Source organism: Chinchilla lanigera, unplaced genomic scaffold (genome assembly GCF_000276665.1).
Source record: "Chinchilla lanigera isolate Chin_1 unplaced genomic scaffold, ChiLan1.0 scaffold00008, whole genome shotgun sequence".
Taxonomy (NCBI): Eukaryota; Metazoa; Chordata; class Mammalia; order Rodentia; family Chinchillidae; genus Chinchilla; species Chinchilla lanigera.
Genome location: NW_004955409.1, coordinates 996,719 through 1,017,761, shown reverse-complemented (window position 1 = coordinate 1,017,761; position 21,043 = coordinate 996,719). Strand labels below are relative to the sequence as shown.

At 48.5% G+C, this 21,043-nt stretch overlaps 1 protein-coding gene across 2 annotated transcripts in view; it reads left to right on the top strand.

The window, feature by feature from the left end:
* Unc13c (unc-13 homolog C (C. elegans)) overlaps positions 1 to 21,043 on the top strand; it is a 435,225-nt gene that overhangs the window by 307,375 nt on the left and 106,807 nt on the right. For both annotated transcript variants that reach the window (XM_013510339.1, XM_005376625.2), the window contains one exon: positions 7,492 to 7,577. In XM_013510339.1, the coding sequence (XP_013365793.1) occupies positions 7,492 to 7,577 (86 nt within the window). The remainder of the gene's footprint in view (positions 1 to 7,491; positions 7,578 to 21,043) is intronic.

Here is a 21,043-nt window from a genome sequence, read left to right as displayed (position 1 = left end):
TGCAGAGCTCCTAACAGAAGCACGTGTAAGTCATAATTCCATAATATGTGCATGTGAAGTGTGAGGACAGCGTGCAGTGCCATCTCGAGTGCTCGCTGTGATGATAAAGCTGCAGCTGGGTCCGTGGCAGGGAGAGCAGGGCCGCTGCCTCCCCACGGGGAACAGGGAATACGCTCCTCTTCAAAGCCTGACTCTGCGCATCGGAACACTGCTGCTTCACAGCTCACGGGTCATAATTTCATCTGCTGTGACTAATGAATCAGAATTATCAAATTTGGCAGTGGTAGATGATGTTTTCCTTATTTCGCTATGAGATTTGCAAGATAATTGGTGTATTCAATTCAAGGCTTAAAACATTTATGTTTTGTATTAATTGCTGCAAATTAAAAACAGAATACATTTTTATAGTGCTACAATGAGTCAGTTATTTCACTAAACCTCTTCTTCATAAATCATATATCAAGTTAAGCTATGACTGCATTGAAAATGAAGAAAAGGTGGGCTTTACCCTGGAGCATTTAATATGTGCACAGGAAAATCTCACAAATTCTGATTATTGTGGAAAAGGTCAACTTTCCATAGAAACACAGTGGTGCCTCGGTTCCCGAACGTAATTCTTTCCGTGATTCTGGTCGCAAACCAAATTGGACAAGAACTGAATCAAATTGAACGTTTAGGCTCAATGCTGACCTAATGCAGTTCTCGTCTAGTTTAGTTTGCGCCCAGGACTGTGGAGATAACTGAGTTTGTGAACTGAGGCGTCACTGTGGAAGAATGTTTAATAGCCCATGTTTGTGCCCGGTGTTCTAACTTTCAAGTATATGTAATAATTCATCCATGGTGAGGCCAGGAAATGCTGTGTAGTCAGTACCTCTCTCAGTCCTGCTTCTGTCAAAGTTTGGGATTTGTCTCTAACTAGCATGTGAATTTTTAGCATATCAGCTGGGATTTGTGAAGCTGTAGAACCAGTTTACTCTTGTGAGTACATAAAATTTCTCTACAGTTATGTGTATTGCTATTAATTCTATTAGCAGTTTCCCCACCCTGGAGCCTAACCGCTAGTGGGCACAAAGTCCATTCAGCTTCTGTGATAATTGTGTTCCCTTTAATGATCAGTGCCATCAGAACAGCATTTGCTTGAGGTCTCCTTTGCAGTGAGAACTGCATCGGCAGCACCAGGCCCTCTCTGTGTGCGAGTGGCTATACAGCATAGGTACGCAGAGAACCTCATTTCATCATCACAGTGCAATTCCCAGTCACACGATTAGCACCTGCTTTGGGCAGACGAGGTAACAGAGTTTTAAGAGACTAACTGCTGTCCTGGGTAAATTGGCCAAATGGCAGAGGAGGAATCAAACCCCTGCACTTTGGGTTGCTTTGAGGGTTGGCTACAGGACTTGACTGCCGCAGACGCTGCAGAGAAGCCAGAAATTGGTAAGCTGTGGGAAATAAGACTTTAGCAAATGTGCAGACAGTGCAGACGCCAAAGCTAGCTCAAAGAAAGGCCAGAAATAGCCACCTGTGGGGTATACAGGAAGAACACAACTCTGTTTTTTAGATCATGCTTTGGTGCTAGGACCGGAGCACAGATAACGTACATAAAATTTCATGCCAAAGTGACATCATATATTTACAAATCTGTGAAGGAAACTCAAACACAGTGCAAAAGGCACTGCTGTGGAATACGATTATTTTCTGGTCTCTTAAAGAACTAGAAACTTGCACTCCAACCAGCAGTTACTCAGTACTTGGCAATATCTGTTTTGAGAAGACGGCTGTCTCTTCTCCCTAAGGACTGATTCTCTTCTTGCATTGTTGTATTTTTTCATAACTGTAATTTTTCTGCCCTGTTTTCACAAAGTATAAAGGAGACTGTTTTGGAAACTGCTAGCTTTGCAAATGTCACCGGGTTATAGTCTGGCTTCTGGAATTACTGCTCCCTGTGGAGAGGACACGTGACTGTACGAGCACAGGAACACTATTTGGTGGTGAAGAGATGCCAGGCAAGAGACGCAGGGGTAGGGAGAGCCCCTCGTCCACCTGTCCGGGCTCCTGGTGGGGTCCCGTAATGAAGGCAGATTAACACGAGGAGAGCACGCATGCTCCCTCACTGCAGCGGCACGCCGCTCTGGGGCTGGTCAGGACCTGAGCCCGGAAGAGGTGCTTAAACCTGAGTGTTCGCGCTGATCTGATGAGGAGTAGAGAGTCATGGACAAAGCGATAGAAATAGAGACCGGAGATTAGTGTAGACCACTGCGGGCACCATGAGGCCTGTCCACTGGGATCCCTGTGGCTCCCTGCGTCCTCGGAGACAGGAGGCTCCTGCCCCCTGGGAACGGGCAGCAGCGCTCGCCCTCACGGAGGGTCCTCGGGCCCCCGGGGAGAGTCCCCACAGCCTCCCTGTCCGTGCTGTTTCTCAAATTCCTTCAGCTGAGAGTCTTCGGAATCTTGGGGTAACTGGCGCTGAGCCCTGTCAAAACAAATGTTTTATAATGCTGGACAAAACTGGCTAAAGAGGAAACCACTCTAATTTTCATCAGTTCTGCGTGCTAAAGCAGACGTCCCCAAAGCCATGCTACGAAGGTTAAATCCACGGCCAGGGTACACTTACAGCCTCCCACAGTGCGGCGCTGCCACCAGCCCTGTTGAGGGGCTCTGAGAGCCGGTGCGGGCGCCACGCTCCTCTCGGTGCCGTCTCCTTCGCAGCACTTCCTCATGCTGACCTGCATGAGAACCGCGGAGAGCTGTGCTCTGGAGAAAGAGAAAGCAGTTGTGATGAAATAGAATTGAGGGGAGAGAGCCAGGGAAGGGCAGGAGTGACCAGAAGGCGGAGGACGTCAGACCTCACCGAGTCCCAGGTCCTCTGTGCAAGCCGCTGGGTGGAGAGGGGGACTCGGGGTCAGAGGCCAGGAGCCAGCGCGGCTGTGCTCAGGAGCTGAAACTTCCGGAAGCTTTGTTCACACCAGGCAAGCCTGGGCAACAGGAAGAAAGAGGGGGACGAGGCAGAGACAAGCGACCAGGCTGCGAAGCGGGGAGGGCAGGCTTGATTGGGGAGGTGAGTGCAGGACAGGGCGAGGGGGCGACCCCACAGCTTTGCCACCTGCCCGGGACAGGCCGTGCAGAGTGCAGAGGAGGGCTGGGAGTCATGCAGCTGTCAAGACTCAGGCCGCTGGTGAGGTCCCTGATTTACCTGGAATTCATGTGAGAGGAGTCAGAAATAAGCACCTCCAGCGGCAACAAAACTACCACGAGGGGGTAAAGCAAAATGCAAACGTGGACTTCTGAGAACTCACATTAAATGAGTGGATGGAGAAACGCAGCTCGTCCTTCACCCTGCCCGGCACTTCTCCCTCCTCAGAGGTCCTGGCACCGCAGAGCTGCGAGCAGCAGATCCTTGCAGACTCCGAGGGGCAAAGCTTCAAACACTGGAGGGGCGCCCAGACCCCACGGACCTTCCAGAAACCGACTGAGCGCTCAGCAAGAACCGCGCCTGAGATTCAATTGAAGAGGGATTATACATAAAATAGGAGGCCAGTGATTTGAACTGTAAATATTACAAAGGGAAACCAACAGGCTAATGCAAAACAAGAAAGAAAAAGCTGGGTAGGAGGACATTTTCAGTGCTTTGATACTATTTTATGGTTGTTTAAGGAAGAATGGAAAAGAGCATGTCGACGGCCATGGGCTGCATTTCTGGTTTGGACTTGGCTCGTGTTCTGCTCTCCTCTTCCTCTCGCTAATGTTCTTGAGTCCCCAGTGTTCCAAGAGAGCGGAAGCCACCTTTCCGTCTCCTCTAAATGTCACAACCAGGCGAAGGCCAAAAGCTCCCTGAGCATCTGCCGCTGTCTGTGGTCGCACCTCAGGGCTCAAACCACGGCCATTAACTCCTGACAGCTGGCAGAGGCAGGAGAGAGCAGGAACGGAAAAGCTGCTAGACGCTCTGCTCGGGGCGTGGCGCTCCTGGTCCCCGCCCCAGCCTCGGCCTCTCCCTCCTCCCTCTGTCCCCTCCCTGGCCTCTGCCCTGTCTCCTCCTGCCCCTGTTCTGACGACGGGCACTGGACCCACTGCATCCTCCACACTCCTGGTGAGGCCGATGCGGGTGCCAGGGGTTCTGACTGCGCTGTGACCACGTTTCTGCCCCGTTTCCGCGGAGGCCACGGATTCCTCCTCCGTGGAAGCGCACCCTTCACACCGCCACAGAGCCACCCAGGGCTCACGGCCACCAAAATTAAGATGTAGAAGGTTTTTCTCACCCTGTGTTAGGTTTTCCTTACCTTGACAAAACACCTGGCATAAAACCTTAAGGGAAGAGGCTGTGTTTGGCCTGTGATGCCAGAGGCCCCATTCGGTGGCTGTGGTGAGGCAGAAGGGCAAGGACGTGCAGAGGAAGGCTGTCACCCCAGGGTAACCAGGAGGCAAAGGAAGGAGGGAAAGGCCGCCGGGGAGGAGGCCAGGGACAAGATGCACCCTTGAAAAGCACCGCCCAGCGAGCTGGGGCCTGCCTAGGCCTCGCCCTCACAGCCCACCCAGTTGATGAGGAGCCCTGGAGGCTCACCCATCGACAAGTCAGCACCTCACAATGCACTCACCCATCTCTGGATCCCCCTCTGAGCTCCCCATATTGGGGAGCAAGCCTTCTACAGCCTGCGCCTTTGGGGGGCATTTCAGGTCCCACTCATACCCCAAACGTTCTTTGGTGTTTCTTTTACAGTCAGCTCCTGTCCCCACCTCAAGACCTTGGTAACCACTGATCTGCTTTCCCCCGTATGTTTTTACCTTTTGAATAACGTGTGACGGGGATCAGGCTGTGAGCGGGCTGCGTGCGCACCTTTCCCCTCATCCCCATCCGTGCCTCCCTTCTTCCCTGACACGCCGTCCCTCAGGTCGTTTGCCCCTTTCTTTCCGGGTGAATGTTTCGGTGTTCCGCCATCTAAGTGGGATTTGTTCCCTCTGGGGACCAGTCGTTTATCACACGTGGATTTTGCACAACTCTTGTACTCTGCGACTTATCTTTCCCTTTTCTCACTAGTTTCTTTTGAAGATTAGATTTTAATTTGTTAAGTCTAATTTATCACTGCTTTGTTTCATGGATTGCACTTTCTATGTCACATCTAAGCAAACTTTTCCTTATACATGATCACAAAAGTATGTTGTCTTTCAGAAGTGCCACTGTAAATTTGACATCTAGATCTGGATCCGTTTTGAGTTAATTTTTTTATGTAAGATTTGGGCTGAGACTCTTTCTCAAGATGTGCAGTACTGGGATTGAATCCAAGGTCTTCACATGAGCTGGAAGCTCAGACACCCTTGCTGTCCCCTGCCCTTTTGTGGAGCCGGGATCTTTAAGTCCCTACTACCCAGGCTGTGCTGTAACTTGCAATCCTTTTGTTTTTGGTTTCCCTTTTTTGCTGGTGGTATTTTGTTTGTTTGATTGTGTTTTCTTTCAGTTGAATTCAGTGATTCCAGCATCACTTATTAGAAAGATTATTTTCTCTATTGACTTTCTGCTGCGCCTTATTGGAAACGGGTTGATCTTGTATCTGAAGATACAGGAAACTCAGGATTCTGTAAATACAGGACACAGGATTCTGTAAAGACTGGTGAAAGCAGTCTGTCATCTTTTCATTTCATTTTTGCTTTTCTAGTTCTTTTACTTTACTGTGCTGATTTTGGAACCAGCTTGTCAATACTACAAAAATTCCCTCTGGAATTCTGACTGTGAGTGCACGGAAGCGCTCCATCCATTTGGGAAAGACGGCCATTCTAACAACATCAAGTTACCAAGCCAAACACAGTACATCTCTCTGCTTAATTAAGCCGCATTTAATTTCTGATCTTGATACTGTGTAGTTCTCTTCATATAAATTTTCTTAGATTTATACTTAAGTATTTAATAACTTTTGTTACTATTACAAATGACATTATTTTAATTTCAATTTCTGGTGGTTCTATGCTAATAGAAACACACAATTTTTATCTTGTGAACTTATTTTTCGTAGCTTTTCTTGGTAGATTCTTAGACATTTTCAAAGAAGATAACTCTTTCAGTAGTGATTGGACCAGTTTCTCTGTAGAAATTATGTCTACAAAACATTTCATCTCTTTCTTGCTACCCATGTGCCTCCTCTTTCCTTCTTTTGCATTCTGCAGAATTTCAGAAACTTACAAAGCTCAGTAGGAGTCCCGAGAGTGAGTGTCACATGTTGTTTCTGGTCTTAGTGCAGATATACGTATAACGTTGGCAATGGGTGTTTATAGATTCTTTTTACGAGGTGAAGGAAGTTTACTTTAATTCCTAATTCTCATAGTTTTTTTAATATTATAAATGAAGACTGAAGTTTGGCAAATACCTTTGCTACATCTATTGAGATGATCATAAAATTTTTCTTCTTTCATATATTTTTATGATAAATTGCATTGATTCATTTTTGAACCACCTTTACATATTTTGAGATGAACACTCGTGGTAATGATACGGTGTCCTTTTAATAGAAGATCTAATGTGCTATTTTAATTTTGAAAGTTTGTACATCTATGTTTATGAGAGATACTTCCCCATAGTTTCCTTTTTATTGGAGTATTGTGAAGTGAATTGATATATTTTTTATTTTTTACTCAAAGACATTAAAATCCTTGTCTCAACATAAAAAAAAAAAAATGGGTTGGAGATGTAGCTCAATGCAAAGGCCCCAGGTTCAGTCTCCAATACCACAAAAAAAAGCAAGCAAGCAAGCAAGCAATTTGTTTGCACTCTTTGAGCTCAAAGCACTCTCTTTATATGACTTATAATGTTAGTACTACGTGTTTCTTACATGAAAATTAATATTCTACAAATATTATGATGTTAGTATCTGCACACATGAAACATTTTAAAATAAATTATTTTAAAGCTATCTTTATGCCAACAAAGTAAAATTTCATGCTGAAAACTAATTTGTATATATTAACTTTGGATCACAAGTTCTGAGTTTATATTTTCATTAAATATAAAAACTCTGCATTTAAGTTTCAGAATATCAATGGACATGATTATCAAATTGGTGGTGATGACTGACGTACCCTGCTTTGGGTACAGAAATACAGATACATATATTTTTGTATGTGTGCCTGTATACACACATGCATGTGTGTGAGGTGTGATTGCGTGTGTGCATGCTCACATGCAATAGTGTGTCTGCCATTCGGGTTTATGTGGACTATTCCCACAATGATGCACCGGAAGGCCGAGTCCGGGCCTGGGCCCCCACCCGCTCCAGGGCTCCGAGGGCGCCACCTGGGCACTGAGGTACGCGGTCTCCTTCCCCAGCCCGGTGTCTCGGCCCTGCAGCACAGCCCGTCTCACTGTGGTAAGGGTCCCGGGACGCCCTGAGCAAAGCGCTTCTGCAGGGCGTGGTGAGCTGTGGTCCAGGCCTGTGAGACGGGGCGTTCCGATTCTTCTCTCCCAGATGCAGCCCTCCTCCTGATGCACTAATGGACCTTGTTTGGGTTTAGGTTTCCTCAAGAACTCAACATGGGGAAGATAAGTGCTGAAATTATGTGGACTCTCTTCGCTCTCGATATGAAATACGCATTAGAAGGTAAGTGCAAACTTTTATACTTATTAGAATACATGCTTCAGTTGAATCACAATTTTTCATTCTTGACTAAAGAATAGTATGAAGAGTTAATACCTTAAAACATTATTGCGAGCAGTTTAGGTTTTTTTCTTTGTTTGGAGTATTGGAGGTTGAACCCAGAGCCTTTGTACTGAGCTACATCGCCAACCTTTTTCTTATTTCCTACTTTGAGACCTTGTCTCACTAAGTTGTCATGCTGGGCCTGAACCTGTGTGATCCGCCTGCCTCAACCTCCAGGAATGTTGGGATTACAAGGGTACACCACCTCGTCCTTATGACCAGCTTAGTGGTAAAACTTAGTCCATGTGCTAGAAAGACAAAAGGCTTGAGATATTTAAAAGTCCCAAAGAAGGACACACTCTCTGGGCCAGGTGCTTAAATGGTAGGGTGACGTACAGAGGCCGGATGTTCACAGCTGTTCATTCTGAGAAGTGGGCCATACCGAGAGGTGAGGGGTGGTGGTCAGATGTCCATCTACATGGACTTGGAAGAGGGTCCATGGGTTAAAAGTGACCCCAGGGCACACGAGGGTAATGTTCAGGCTTCTCACCAGAATGCCACCCTCAGTCCACAGTGTATGATGTGAGAAGGGAAGTGATGGAATAAATAAATAAATATTCTTGGGTCTCACCCTCTGTCCAGAGTTGGACATTGACCGTAAACCAGTTTCCTGTGCTCTAGAAAATCACAGTGTAATAGAAAATTTTCTTTGCTCTTAGTCCCTTGCAACATTGAAACAAATTAGTGTATATATTAAAATATTTTTTAAACAATAGAATAGATAATTAGGGAGTTATTTGGATTTCTCCCTATTCTGTATCTTCTACTTTGCTCTCTCTCTCTATCTATCTATACATAGTTTCTCATATAAGAGAAACTTTGATATGTAAACTTCTGTGTCTGACTTATTTCACTTAACTTTATGATCTCAAGGTGCATCCATTTACCTAGGAAGGGCTCAAGTTTATCCTTCTTTATGGCTGAGTAGTACTCCACTGTATATAGGCACCATTCATTATCCACTCATCTGTTTGCAGGCTCATATACTATTTCATTTATGCTGCTAGTTTCTCAGTTCACTGAAGAGCAAGTTTTGTGCTTTTATCTCTTTGTTTCTTCTTGGTAAGAGACTCTTTTTGTCTATGACTTAAGTGTACTCTGAGTAACATTTGGCCATTCTTTTAAGATATGACACATGATGTATTGTTATTCTCTAACTATTTTGTTATGAAATTTTGTTCTAGTTTTCATAGAAAAAAATTTTACAAATACATAAATTCTACTCCTCTAGCTACTTTCAAATATATAACTAGAGCAGCAGAGAGCTGCTCTGATTCTATCGTTAGAAGCAAACTTCACTTAGCTGGAGGACACTGAGGCCACTGGGTGCCCGCTCTGCCTGGGGCCACCGGGAGCCAGGCAGCCTGGCCAGCACTGGCAGGTGGGCAGCACAACGGCTCCCGGGTCTGGGAAGGGGCACCGGGGTTCTGCAGGGCTCTGCCAAGTCCCGCGGGGTGGCGGCAAGGCGGGGTTTCCGGAGCCAGGTCCTCCGCGATGAAGTTATCTGATCGGCTCTGAAGGAGCAGCGGGAGCCGAGGCCCTGGGGGGGCACAGTGCTGGCGCCCAGCAGTGCTGGGGGCTTCAGACGTGGGGCCTAGCGGGGAGCTGCAGCCTTGGAGAGCGACATGGGGAAGATTTTAGTAACCGGGGAGCTGCGTGGACTGGGGATCGGGGTCCGTGCTTCCCCTTCGAGAGCCTGGGGCTCCATGCAAAAAGCTTCGCCGCTCAGCTGGCCTGCAGCTGGGGCAGTGGATGTGTGCCCTCTCCACAGCGTGTCTTCTCATCCGCACCGCGCTGCTCATGTGTCCCGGGTTGGTGTGAGGACCCAGTGCTGCTGGAGACCCCCTTGCAAACCCCAGGCTCAGCAAGTGCAGGGACCCTGTGGCCCCAGGAAAGGAAAGGGGTCCTCAGTGATGGCCGTGGGGCCCTTTTGGGTTCTGTCTCCCAGGAGGAAGTTTCCCGGTAAATCTGTCATTTCCATCTGATAGACGACCTCCAGGAGCCCATCTTCTCTCACGTGGCAGGAGTGGTGCTTGCCAGGGGAACGCGGCACCGGGTGCTCGAGCCAGGCTCTTTCACACATGCCAGGCCACTCTGAGCCTGCTTCCGCCCTATGGAGCAACACGCAGGTCCACTGACCGCACACGGGCCGAGCTGCTGATCTGGAAAGCCCCCTGCCCCGATCATGCAATTGGGCCGATTCTCCTTGCGGTGAGGGTCTCTGAGCTGACTCATTAGCAACCAGGCGGGAAGTCAGGGGTGCAGTGCAGAGCCCACGAGGCGCTGTGATGTGGTTGCCTTCCTTCCTGAGCTCTGCGTTACTACATAGGGAAGAATCTAACTAAAACTGAAATGACCTTTTCCTCAAGTTAGCCGAACCTGCACGAGCCAGCTTATTTTGTTTTCATGTTTGTGGGTTTTTTTGTTTTGTCTTTTGGAGACAGGGTCTTGCTTTATAGTGCAGGCTGGCCTGGGCTCACTATATAGCCCAGACTGGCCTCAAACTTGCAGCAATCCTCCTGCCTCAGCCTCCCAAGTGCTAGGTTTATATGCGTGTGCCACCACACCCAGCTTATTTTCATGTTTGACAGTCATCACCTTACAGATTTTATAAACAGGGGTTCATGTGGTCACCTCTGAGATAAAACAGGTTGAATGAAGTCATGATAAACTGTCTTGCATGTTTAAGAAATGCTGGACTTTTGTGAGAGATGGTAGTCTAGGAAGGAGGTACAAGGTTCAGGAGAAATGTCTCATTTACACTGATATAGAGTTGGTTTTATAGAATTGCTGTAGATTTATTCTAAAGATTTCTGCAGTGTGCACCAGCAGGTACACATATGGGTCTTACAGTAACCTGGATCAAATTTTGAGTTCACAGTCACTATTTTTCATTCACTTACTAGTTATGATTCTGGACAATTTATTATATTCTAACCTTTAGTTTCCTCCCTTGCAAACTAAAGACAAAAGTTCCTATCTGAGGAAGTTTTAAGGAGACAGACACAGGGTGAAGGGGGATCATATCCTAGCACATACCAAGTACTTAACAAGCACTAGACCTTGTGATCATATCAGGCACCACAATTTTTCATAAACAAGAACTTGGGGACGATTTATAACATCTTCAGATGCCTCCATGGCGGCAAGCCTCAGCGCACATGCTGCAACAAGCTCTATCATCGAAAGCCCTGAAAGGTTCACCATCGCCAGTCTAGGTGCTTCTGGGTGAGGGGAATGTTTCATTGGCGATTTGAAGGACTGCAGACTGTATTTGCCATCCTGTGAACGGGGCTTCCCGGCCTTCTTAAATCTGGACACTTTCTGCTCAGCACACCACCTGTGTAACATGTGTGTGTCCCAAGGTGGTGGACAATGGTCTGTTAGGTCCACATGGATTCAAGTGGCTTCTAATTAGCAGTTCTATAGTAGAGTGTGTGGGGTTCTTCAAGACACTTGTTGATAAACAAGTTTGTGGCTTCAAGTCATATTCTGAAATTGCAGGCATATTTGAGAGTGATTGGGTGACACAGAATATCTATTACATTTGTAAAATTCTCAGGTGAATCTTTGAAAAAAATTAGAAGTCACTAATAATTAAAATAGTTACATATAACTGTTGTCCCTAATTAACTTAGGCAGCGAAGGACTGAGTAAGTAAAACTATTGTCTCTCGCGTAAAGTCTCCTACACTAACGCTCTTCAAACTCTGGTGTGCACTCTAGGCCCGCTGGCAATCTCACTGAAGGTAAAGTTTGCCTGAGCACCGCCGGGTTACTGCTGGGCAGATTTTCTTCCTTTCTAAAATGGGCTGATGGTGGCCGGGTGGCGGGTGGGAGACAGCAGGACGAGTCGCAGCCAGGAACTCACGCTGTCTCACCTCTTACTGTCCTGTCTTTTATCACCAAGGTCCATAGCTTGCTGCCCGGGCATCCTGGTAAACTCACCAGTTGGTGTGGATGCTCCGGCTGGCTTTGTGCTTTGTCTTCATCTCATGTCCCAGCACACTCCACTGTCAGCAAGGACTTGCGGCTTCCAGGTGCCATCTTCTGTTGATGTGTAAATGTTTGCATATCACCTTGTCCTGGAGATGCTTCCTCCCTCACACTTCCATTAGAACACTGTGATCTCTCTCTGTTGTCCTTCACCCAAATGTAGATCTCAACCTGCTGTTGGCCTGTGACCAGGAAGATAAGGAAATCACAAAGGCAAGGACTATCTCTTCTGGGCCTGCTGGACACCATGGTTACAGCAAGAGAAGTGACCCAATGCCCCATCACTTTCCATAATCCCATCACTCCTAGTGATCTCTTCCTTACATCTTTCTGCTCAGCCTCGTGCTGTACCTGGCCCACCTCATGCATGTAGGTGTGTGGCTCTTTTCTGACTAACCTGCTGATCTGCAGGAAGACTATCTCAAATCACTGGTTGCCAGTTTATCTTGAACCTCATCTTTCATTGGAAAGATTACTAACTTCAACAATTAGTATTATTGCCCTAGAAATACTGACATAGCTTTTCTGTCTCTACTCTGAAAGTTATAAAATACTGATAAAAGAAATTAAGGAAGATACAATTAAAATGGGAAGATAGCCTATGTTCATGGATGGGAAGAATTAATATTTTTAAATATTCATACTATCTTAAATGATTTGCAGGTTCAAAACAATTCTCATCGAAAGTCCAATATTATTCTTGACAGAAACACTTTTTTAAATCCTAAAATATGTAAGCAGTTGTAAAAGACCCTAAGTATTCCAAGCAACCTTGAGCAAACGAACAAGAGGCATCGCACATCCTGAGTTCAGAATCTACAATACTAGTTATCCAAACACAACAGGACTGCACTAAAAAATACTTAGACCAGTGCAGCAGAGAGCCCAGAAGTAACCTCACACACATATAGCCATGTGACATTTGACAAGAGTACCAGGAACACACAGGGGCAAGAAAGTCTGCTCAGCAAATGCTGTTGGGTGCACACTAACGTGAAAGAGAACACAATGAGACCCTTGTTCACATCATATGCAGAAATAAGCTCAGAACAGATTAAAGGTTTAGACATAAGACCTGAAATGCTAAAATTCCCTGAAGAAAACACAGGGAATCTCCTTCCTTTGATATTGACAGTGATTTGTTGTTGTTATTGTTTCAAGGCAGGGTCTCACTATGTAGCTCAGGCTGGCCTTGAACTCCCAGCAATCCTCCTGCCTGAGCCTCCTGAGTGCCAGAATTACAGCTGAATGCCACCACACCCAGCTTTGGCAGTGATTTTTTTGCTTTTGACCCCAAAAGGACAAAGAAGAAAAGTAATAATAAGCAAGTAGAACTACATTAAGATGAAAACTTTCTTCACAATAAAGGAAACACTGTGAAAAGATAGTCTATGGAATAGGAAAATACATTTGCAAGCAACATATTCAATAAGTGGTCAATATCCAAAATATATAGAGAACTCATGTAGCTCAATAGCAGGAAAGAAATAACCTAATTAAAAGTGGGCGAGAGACCTGAATAGACATTTTTCCTAAGAAGACATATAGGTGGACAACAGGTACATAAGACTGTGCTCACAGCACTACTTGTAGTGGAAACTTACAGCCACAGTTATCTCTTCACCTCTGTTAGGAAGGGTGTTATCCAAAAGAAAAGAGATAAACTTTGACAAGGTGTAAAGGAAAGACTCCTCATGTACTGCTGGTGGAAATTGTACACTGTTATAGCCATTGTAGAGACCAGTATAGTCTACCCTTAAGAAATAAAAATAGAATCACCATATCATCCAGCAGTCCTGTTTCTGGGTATATATACCACAGAGATAAAAATCAGTGCCTCAAAGAGAGATCTATACTGCCATATTTATTATTAGTCATAGTAACCAAGATACAAAAACAACCTAACTTTCCGTGTACAGATGAATGGATAAGAGAATGCGCATACACACACACACATACACATATACCTAGACATATACACATGCTTGGAGTTTGCTAAGACGCTAGATCTTAGTACGCACATGTGCACACACACGAGTTTGCACTGCAGTGTTGTATGTGTAGCGAAGTAGATTGTGGTGATCATCTCACAGTGTGTACTACATCGCCACATGTACACCTTGGATATGCGCTACTTTTATTTTTCAATCAAACCACAATAAAGATGAGGACAGAGAACAACAAATCCCTCACATGGAGCCTGAAGCCAAAGTGCTGGTCGGCCCTGTTAACCGGATGAGGGCAGCCGGGGAAAGGGAGGCCCGCTCAGAAGTGAGACAAGCTAAATATGCCCCTGGGTACATGAAGACCCGAACGTTAGACAGGTCATAAGTAAAGAAAACGGAGAAGGAATGAGAAATGCTTCTTTAGGCGGTGAGGAGGAAGGGAGCGGAGCAGCGGGTCCATCACCCGTGACCGGGGAGGGGGCGGGGAGGAGAGGCGGTGAGCACGCAGCCCACGCGAAGTCCCCAGGTTGGGTGTCCAGCGACAGAGGACGGGACCTCTCACCCGAGGCCGGGCCTCCTTACCGTGCTTCATCCCCGCCGAAGGGGAAAAGCAGAATGCATACTGCTCTTGAGTCATTTTTCTTTTTTGTCTTGGAGTCAAACTCTGACATAGCAAATAAATTTCCTTTGATGTTCACATTTTCCTTTAAGTCCTTTATTATTTTGCGTAGAACCAAAATCAGTGCATTTTAAAATATGTAACGCATTTTTGCACCATAAGACTACACAAGCCAAATAGTACAGGAGGCGAATGTTAGCTTCAACAGTTATGTTTTATAGATCTTACCAGAGTGGATTTAAGTGGGGAGTGTGTTAAATTTTAAACGATATTTTCCATATTTAACTCATCAGCGTGCTTTCTGTATGTATTGAAGAATGTTTCTGTTGTTAGCAGGGTGGGTGGTTTTACCAGGGACATTGGCAATTATAAGGTGACAAGTTCCTTGAGTGGAAGGACGAGGCTGACTGCGTTTCGGTCTACCCAAGCCTGCGATCCCGCTCAATAAACAGCGGGGACGCAGAGACCTAAAGGGCACTGAAAGCGTGTGCAGGATGCGTGCGTATAGATTAGCTGCCTAATTCGGAATTATTTACATCCGGAGTAGAGCAAGGACTGCTCGTGGTTAAAAGTGTCTGCTTTTCCCATCATTCTGTGTTAGAGCACGTTGTTCATCATTCTAACTGTCCATTTCAGCGTTTGGACGGTGGCGTAGGAAAGCTTCGGCTCACCAGAATGCTTTCACTTGGCGAGCCTTTCGGCATCAGTCCTCAGCCAAAGGCTCTGTGATGTATGTCAATCCATTTTACACTAGCGAGAGAAGCACCCTGAACATATGGCACAAGTCTACTGTGATGAAGCAGAGCCCAATTCCAGCCATCAAACAGACCTCACAGGCTGGGTGCTAAAATCAGCTGCCAGGCTGCGAGACCTAAAACCATTCCAATAAATCCCAGCGTCGTGTTTGAGGAGGACACAGAAGCCGGGGTAGGGGGTGGGGAGGCCTCTGGGTGCAGGTGCCCCCCCCCCCGTTTCCTCCCACCCCCTCCATGGCCCGGGGCCTGCTCCATCTGCATCTCCTGGCTTGGGCACATTTGGCTTCCCAGCAAGGGGCTCCCCAGCCCAGAGGGGGTGCAGGGGCCACACAGGGATCTACACAGACACAGTGACGCAGGGGTTAGGTTGAGGCTTCTTAGCCTGGGCCCCTCACCTCCTAACTCGGTGTTTGGAATTGCGGCAGAGTCTGACCTGAGGATGGCCACAGAGTCACCCTCTGACCTTACAGGACCCACGGCCCCCTCCCACATAGAGGACTGCGTGTCACACTCCCGCCTCCCCAGCCACTGCCCCTTGTGGTTGACTTGAAGCGACTTGTTCTGTATTTTGGGGTGGGGGAGGGTTGGCCATGTGATTAATCTACAAACACGCTGATCAAATATTTGGCTTCTAAATGACAGCAGAGAAAAGCAGACATGCAGGAGCGTTTGTAATGCCAGCGTTCTCCTTAACCTTTACCTGTCTACCAGCTCACCTGTTACCTGCTTCCGGGAACGATAATTAAACTATTCTGGCCTAAATGACGGACTGCATCCCTTTGACAGATGTTAGGGTAAGCGTGTAATTAACCCACTCACTCTGGCTCCAACCCAGGAAGTGGCTGAGCAGCAGGCACAGGGCCGAGCGGGCTTCTCAGCCTCCAGGGCAGCCTCGCTAGCAGCGTGGGCAAATCCACAGCTCCTGCGGCCCGAGAGTGCCAGGGCATGTGCCGCACCTGGAGTCGGGCTCCCAGGACGTCTGGGTTTGGATGGGCGCTTTCCTCAGTCATGCAGCCCCGTCCTCTGCGCTGCTGAGCGACACTGACCTTCCTGCCTCCTCTGCGTGCCTGGTGTTGGAGGGGCTCGCACTCGCGTCCTCGTGGGCAAGGCCAGGCTCTGGCTGCTGTGCTGAGCTTCATCCCCCGGTCACCGGAGAGGCCTGAGGAGACCACAGGCAGGAGGCCAGGACTCTGCCTCCGTCCCTCAAGCTGCGTATCCACTGGCTGACTGACGGCTTACTGGGCTGGCCTCTCCCACACCCCTCGAGTCAGAAGAGGATAAAATGAACAGGCCCCACTGCAGCACCAAGCTGGCCAAAGAGAAACTGCCGCGTAGGACATCCGCACGACCAAGGCCGGCACCGAGCACCCTGACCTGCCCTCACACTGCGGTCCTCCGAGGGGCGGCTCCCAGCAGAGATACCTCGTGCGTGTCGCGTCTGCGGTCGCTGCGGCGGGCGGTCCCCGCACAGGGTCTCGCGGTCAGGCCCTGGCCCGGGACTTGCCCTGCTCACGGCCGCCAGCGCCGAGCCCGGTCACCTTGCAGCGCCAGCACTCCCGGAGCCACAGTCCTCTTCGCACGGCCGCTCCACAACACAGCGGCTGGGCTGGGCGGGCTGCGCAGAGCGGGTGTGCGGGAGACGTGCGAGGCGGGGGCAGCACCCTGTGGTCCCCGGGCTGCGCAGGGCGTGGACACCGCGAGTCTGGGAGCACCTGCCCCACTGGCCTTTGGAAGATGACACTGGCAGAGTCTGTGCAGGACAGCGTTTTGCCTGTTGCGTGGAGTGGGAACAAAACCCCGACACCGCGGATACACCACGTTCTTCCTTCTGCCTTTCTCTCAGCCGCCTGCTTGGCACTGCTCGGCACCGCACCAGCTTCCTTAGCCCCCTAGTGAGCCGGTGAAGTAGACACAATTGTTCCCCTTTTGCAGAGGAAGAGACTGAGGTAAAAAAGCCTCACCACAATGAACAAAGCAGCGGAGAGTCCAGTGGTTCTGACACATGCCCTGCAGACGCCAGCACCTCCCAGTGGAGCACGAGTGGGAGGTCTTCTCCCTCTTCACGAGCGGCTCCCAGAGGCGCACACCTCAGAGCCTACATCGTGACCCCCGGCCTATGTGTGCAAAGGCCCTGGGCCCAGCTGTAGGACCCCCCAGCCAGCTTTGCTGGACAGAGCAGTTCCTTCTGCGGGGGGTCTGCCACAGCGGAAACCCAGAGAGCAGAGCCCCACTGTCTCAGCAGACCGTGCAGAGGAAGCGAGCATTCTCTCCATGTTGAGAATCGCGCTCTAAAGGCGACCGGAAGAGCAGGGACAGATCTGGGCCTGGCCCCTCGTGCATGCAGCAGTTCTCTTCTGGCAGAAATCGGTTTCATTAATAAAAGATCTCCGGAGATAGTCGCCGCTGTCAGCTCAGCTTTTCATACCTACCTTACGTGCTGTTCGCTCAGGATGCTCCCTGACACACTGGGTCTGTTCTGGGCATCGCCGAGCAAGCTTGCTGCGACCGGAGGACCAGCGTGGCACACGCGGCCCCTTGACAAGACGCATTTCATAATAAGCAATCCACAAACACATGCTTAATGTAGCCGGGTGTGCGGGGAGGCGTGTCTGCCAGGCAGCTCTGGCTTTCCTGTTAAATAGGCCTGAGCCCTCCCACGCAGACCCTCGGCCTAGCCTTGCTTTTCCAGCGCAGCAAGATACACCTCACTGAGCAGTACCAGCCCGCTGCCCCACCCCGCACCGACCACAGTGAGGCCCAGCTGCTGCGCCTTAGCGGAGGCCCACACCGTCTGCGTCTCGGCTCCTGCAGCCACTCGGTCCCCGCCAGCGACATCCGTGCCAGCCCGCTGCGGGGTGGGCACCTCGGCAGCTGTCTGCCTGTACTCCGCCATGCAGAGCGAGGAGCTCTGCTCAGCTCCCGAGCCTCTCTGTGGGCCTGACTTGTCTCCACCAGGGCTGACCGTGCAGCCCCCGGCTGGGCTACCATATGCTCAGCCTCCGCTGCTCAGCGCTTGTCCTGTCTCAGCCACCCTGCCCTGGCGCCCACTCCTCACCTGCACCGGAGCTGTGCACGTGTGCATCTGGCCGCCCTGCACCTCCAGCTGTCCTGTCCCTGCCCAGCCCGCCCCTCCCTGACCCCAGCCGGGCCACACCGACCCACCCTCTCCCCCAGGGCTTAGCTCCGAGTCACAGTCTCCGGCCCAGCCGTGTCTTTGTGTAATTGGCAATAGTTTCTCCTGGTGTGTAGAGCACTGTTTGCAAATGTTTTGATCACAGTCTAAAAACGTCATGTCTATAGTGGTTCAGTGTCACACATACAGATCACGCGAAATCAAAGCAAATCCTTACAGAGCACAGATAAGGAGACATCTAGTCTCCTAGATGTCTAGAACCCGGTGATCAGCTGGAGCTTCACTGCTCTGTGCGTGTGTGCCTGTACGTAACGTGATGTATGTGTGATGTAAGTGTGTACTTACCATCTAGTCCTCATGTGGTGCATCGACGTCATGATCACTGACGGGCTGAAGCCGCCAGTTTGAAAACTGCTCTTAAAGGTAAGACACAGTCGGAAACCTCCTGTCCCGTTTAGAGTTGAATACTCCGTCTTATTCCAAAAGTAATCATTGAAAAGAATTCAAATGTTACGTTCCTGACCCAACTCCCGGCCATGAACATAATCATTACATACTGCAAACAGGCACTAATAAAAAACAGGTACTGACTAAAAAAAAAGAATATAACCTTAAATCTTATAAAAGATATACTACATCTATATCCATATATATTCATAAATCTGCCAATGTAGTAGAGAATATCCATAACTTCCTAAATGATATTTGAGAATATGACACAGTTTGGGGTCTGTTTCCTGTACACTTGAGTTTTTTAAATATATAATTAAAATGTTATATTTGGGCATAATTTTTCATCTTGGGACTAACTAAGGCATCCCGAACGGGCTGGGAGGAAGCTCCATAGGTGGGCACTGCTCTAGCACGTGTGATGCTCTCAGTCCACCAGCCCCACCTCATGCATGCAAAATTAGCAAAGCGTGGTGGCACCTGTCTAATCCCAGCACTCTGGGAGGCTGAGGCAGGAGGATCACAAGTTTCAACCCAACCTAGGCAATTTAGCAACTGGGTAATTAAGTAACAGCAAGACCTCCTCTCGAATCTTAAAGATTTTAGAATTTGAGAAATTTTAAAAAGGCTGGGGGTGCAGCTCAGTGCAGAGGCCCCGGGTTCAGTCTCTAGTAACACACACACACACACACATGCGCGCGCGTGCACAGATAGGCGTGGTTAATTATCACCTGTGAATGGAGCATTTGAGTATAAAAAGCTGTAGTGTGCCATAATTTCCAGAAGGAAAATACAACACAGGCACGATCAAAATGAGGTTGGCATTGGCTGGGCCCTGGGCAGGAGAGGTGACTGCAGCTTCACTCAGCAGTGTCACAGCCCGTGCTCACCTCCGTTCCCCTCCCTTCCTGCTGTTTATCTTCCAGCCGTGTCCCCTCTGGGGAAAACGGTGAGAAAAGATGAAGAGGTGAGAAAATCTTGATTAGATCTTTCTTCTTTATTAGTGGTCTTTGGAAGAGAAAAAGTTTAGCAAAATAACAAATTGCAAGTAATTTTTAAAATTAGCTTAGAAAAAAATCAATTTAAACAGGAAAGAGAAATATGCAAATGCCATAGCCTTAGATGCTAACTGCTGCCTGCTGCCCCTGGTCAATGTGAAAGAAGGTAAAATTATTTAGGAGCAAATGAGCATTCTCTAAGCTATTGGAACTTTAACTGCAAAACCTGCAACGTTAGTTATCTTCCTGTTAAATCAAAATCATCGCAAGTCCAGCAGTGCATGCACATGTACATGTATAGCCAAAGAGTAGAAACAGCCCTGGCTACTTCGGTCACACTTTAGTGGAAAATATTTATCCTTTTTGGAATTTGCCGATGCCCGGGCAGTGAAAATATTGGGCAACAAAGACAGACAGGGCATGCGTCGGGTTTGCAGCACGTCCTCCTGACGAGCAGCCCGGAGACCACGTCCCCTCTGCCTCGGCTCGGAGGCCTCGGAAAGCGCGGCGGGCCCTCCTGTGGGTTCATCCGCATGGACGCTCGCTGGTGCTGTAAAGGCAGAGGTCAGTTTCCCAGGAGTACTCAGACCCAGGCCGAAGGTCTCGTTCTTCCCGAAGCCAGCCGGCGGTGCCCTCCCGGCGCAGCAGGTGGGCGCTCCGCACACGGCAAGAAGGCAAGGCACAGCGTCTGCAGAGGAAGCTCCTGTCTCCCGGAAACCAAGTGCAGGATCAGTGACTCATAATCGTTATACTCGCATCCTCAGAAGCAAGTCATAGGTCAAGTCTGTATCCAGTGGAGAGGGTCACCCACTGGTGTGAGGACCAGGAGACGGACCCCTGGGGTCCACCCGAGAGCCGCTGAGTGACAGAGGACCTTGGTTAGGCAGTCTGTGAGCAAGAGCTCTGTCCTCACCGCCCATCAGCAAGGCCACGTGAAGCGACTGCCCACCCGTTCCAGGCCTCAGAAGCGAGAGGCTGCCTGTGAAGGTCTGGAGAGCGTCTGCGCCATAGAAATAAGTGCTCAGCAGCCACGACTCACCTTGGGCAGGGCGAGGGTTAACGTCCTCACCTGCAAGGAAGCTCGGTGCTGGAGCCTGAGCCCAGAAACAGTCCACAGATGTCTCCGAAGCCTCCCACAGATGAGTAATCCATCCGTGTCGTTAACGACCTGGAAACTCCATTTTCACCCTCGGGGAATACACAGAATACAGGAAACATAACCTTTTACTGAATTCCAGAGGCTACGGCAAGATCACGCTTCTTTCTCTATGAAAAACGTATCATGTTGTCTTTCTGAATGAGAAAGGCAGCCATAAAAAATTGGGAAGATACAGAAAAACGTAAAGAACTACCCAGACTCATTATCTGGAAATTATTTATGTACTTATGTATATATATTTTTCACAAATTTACATAATTTGTATAAGCACACTTATACCTTTAATTTTGACATTAATCAAAGCACTTTTTT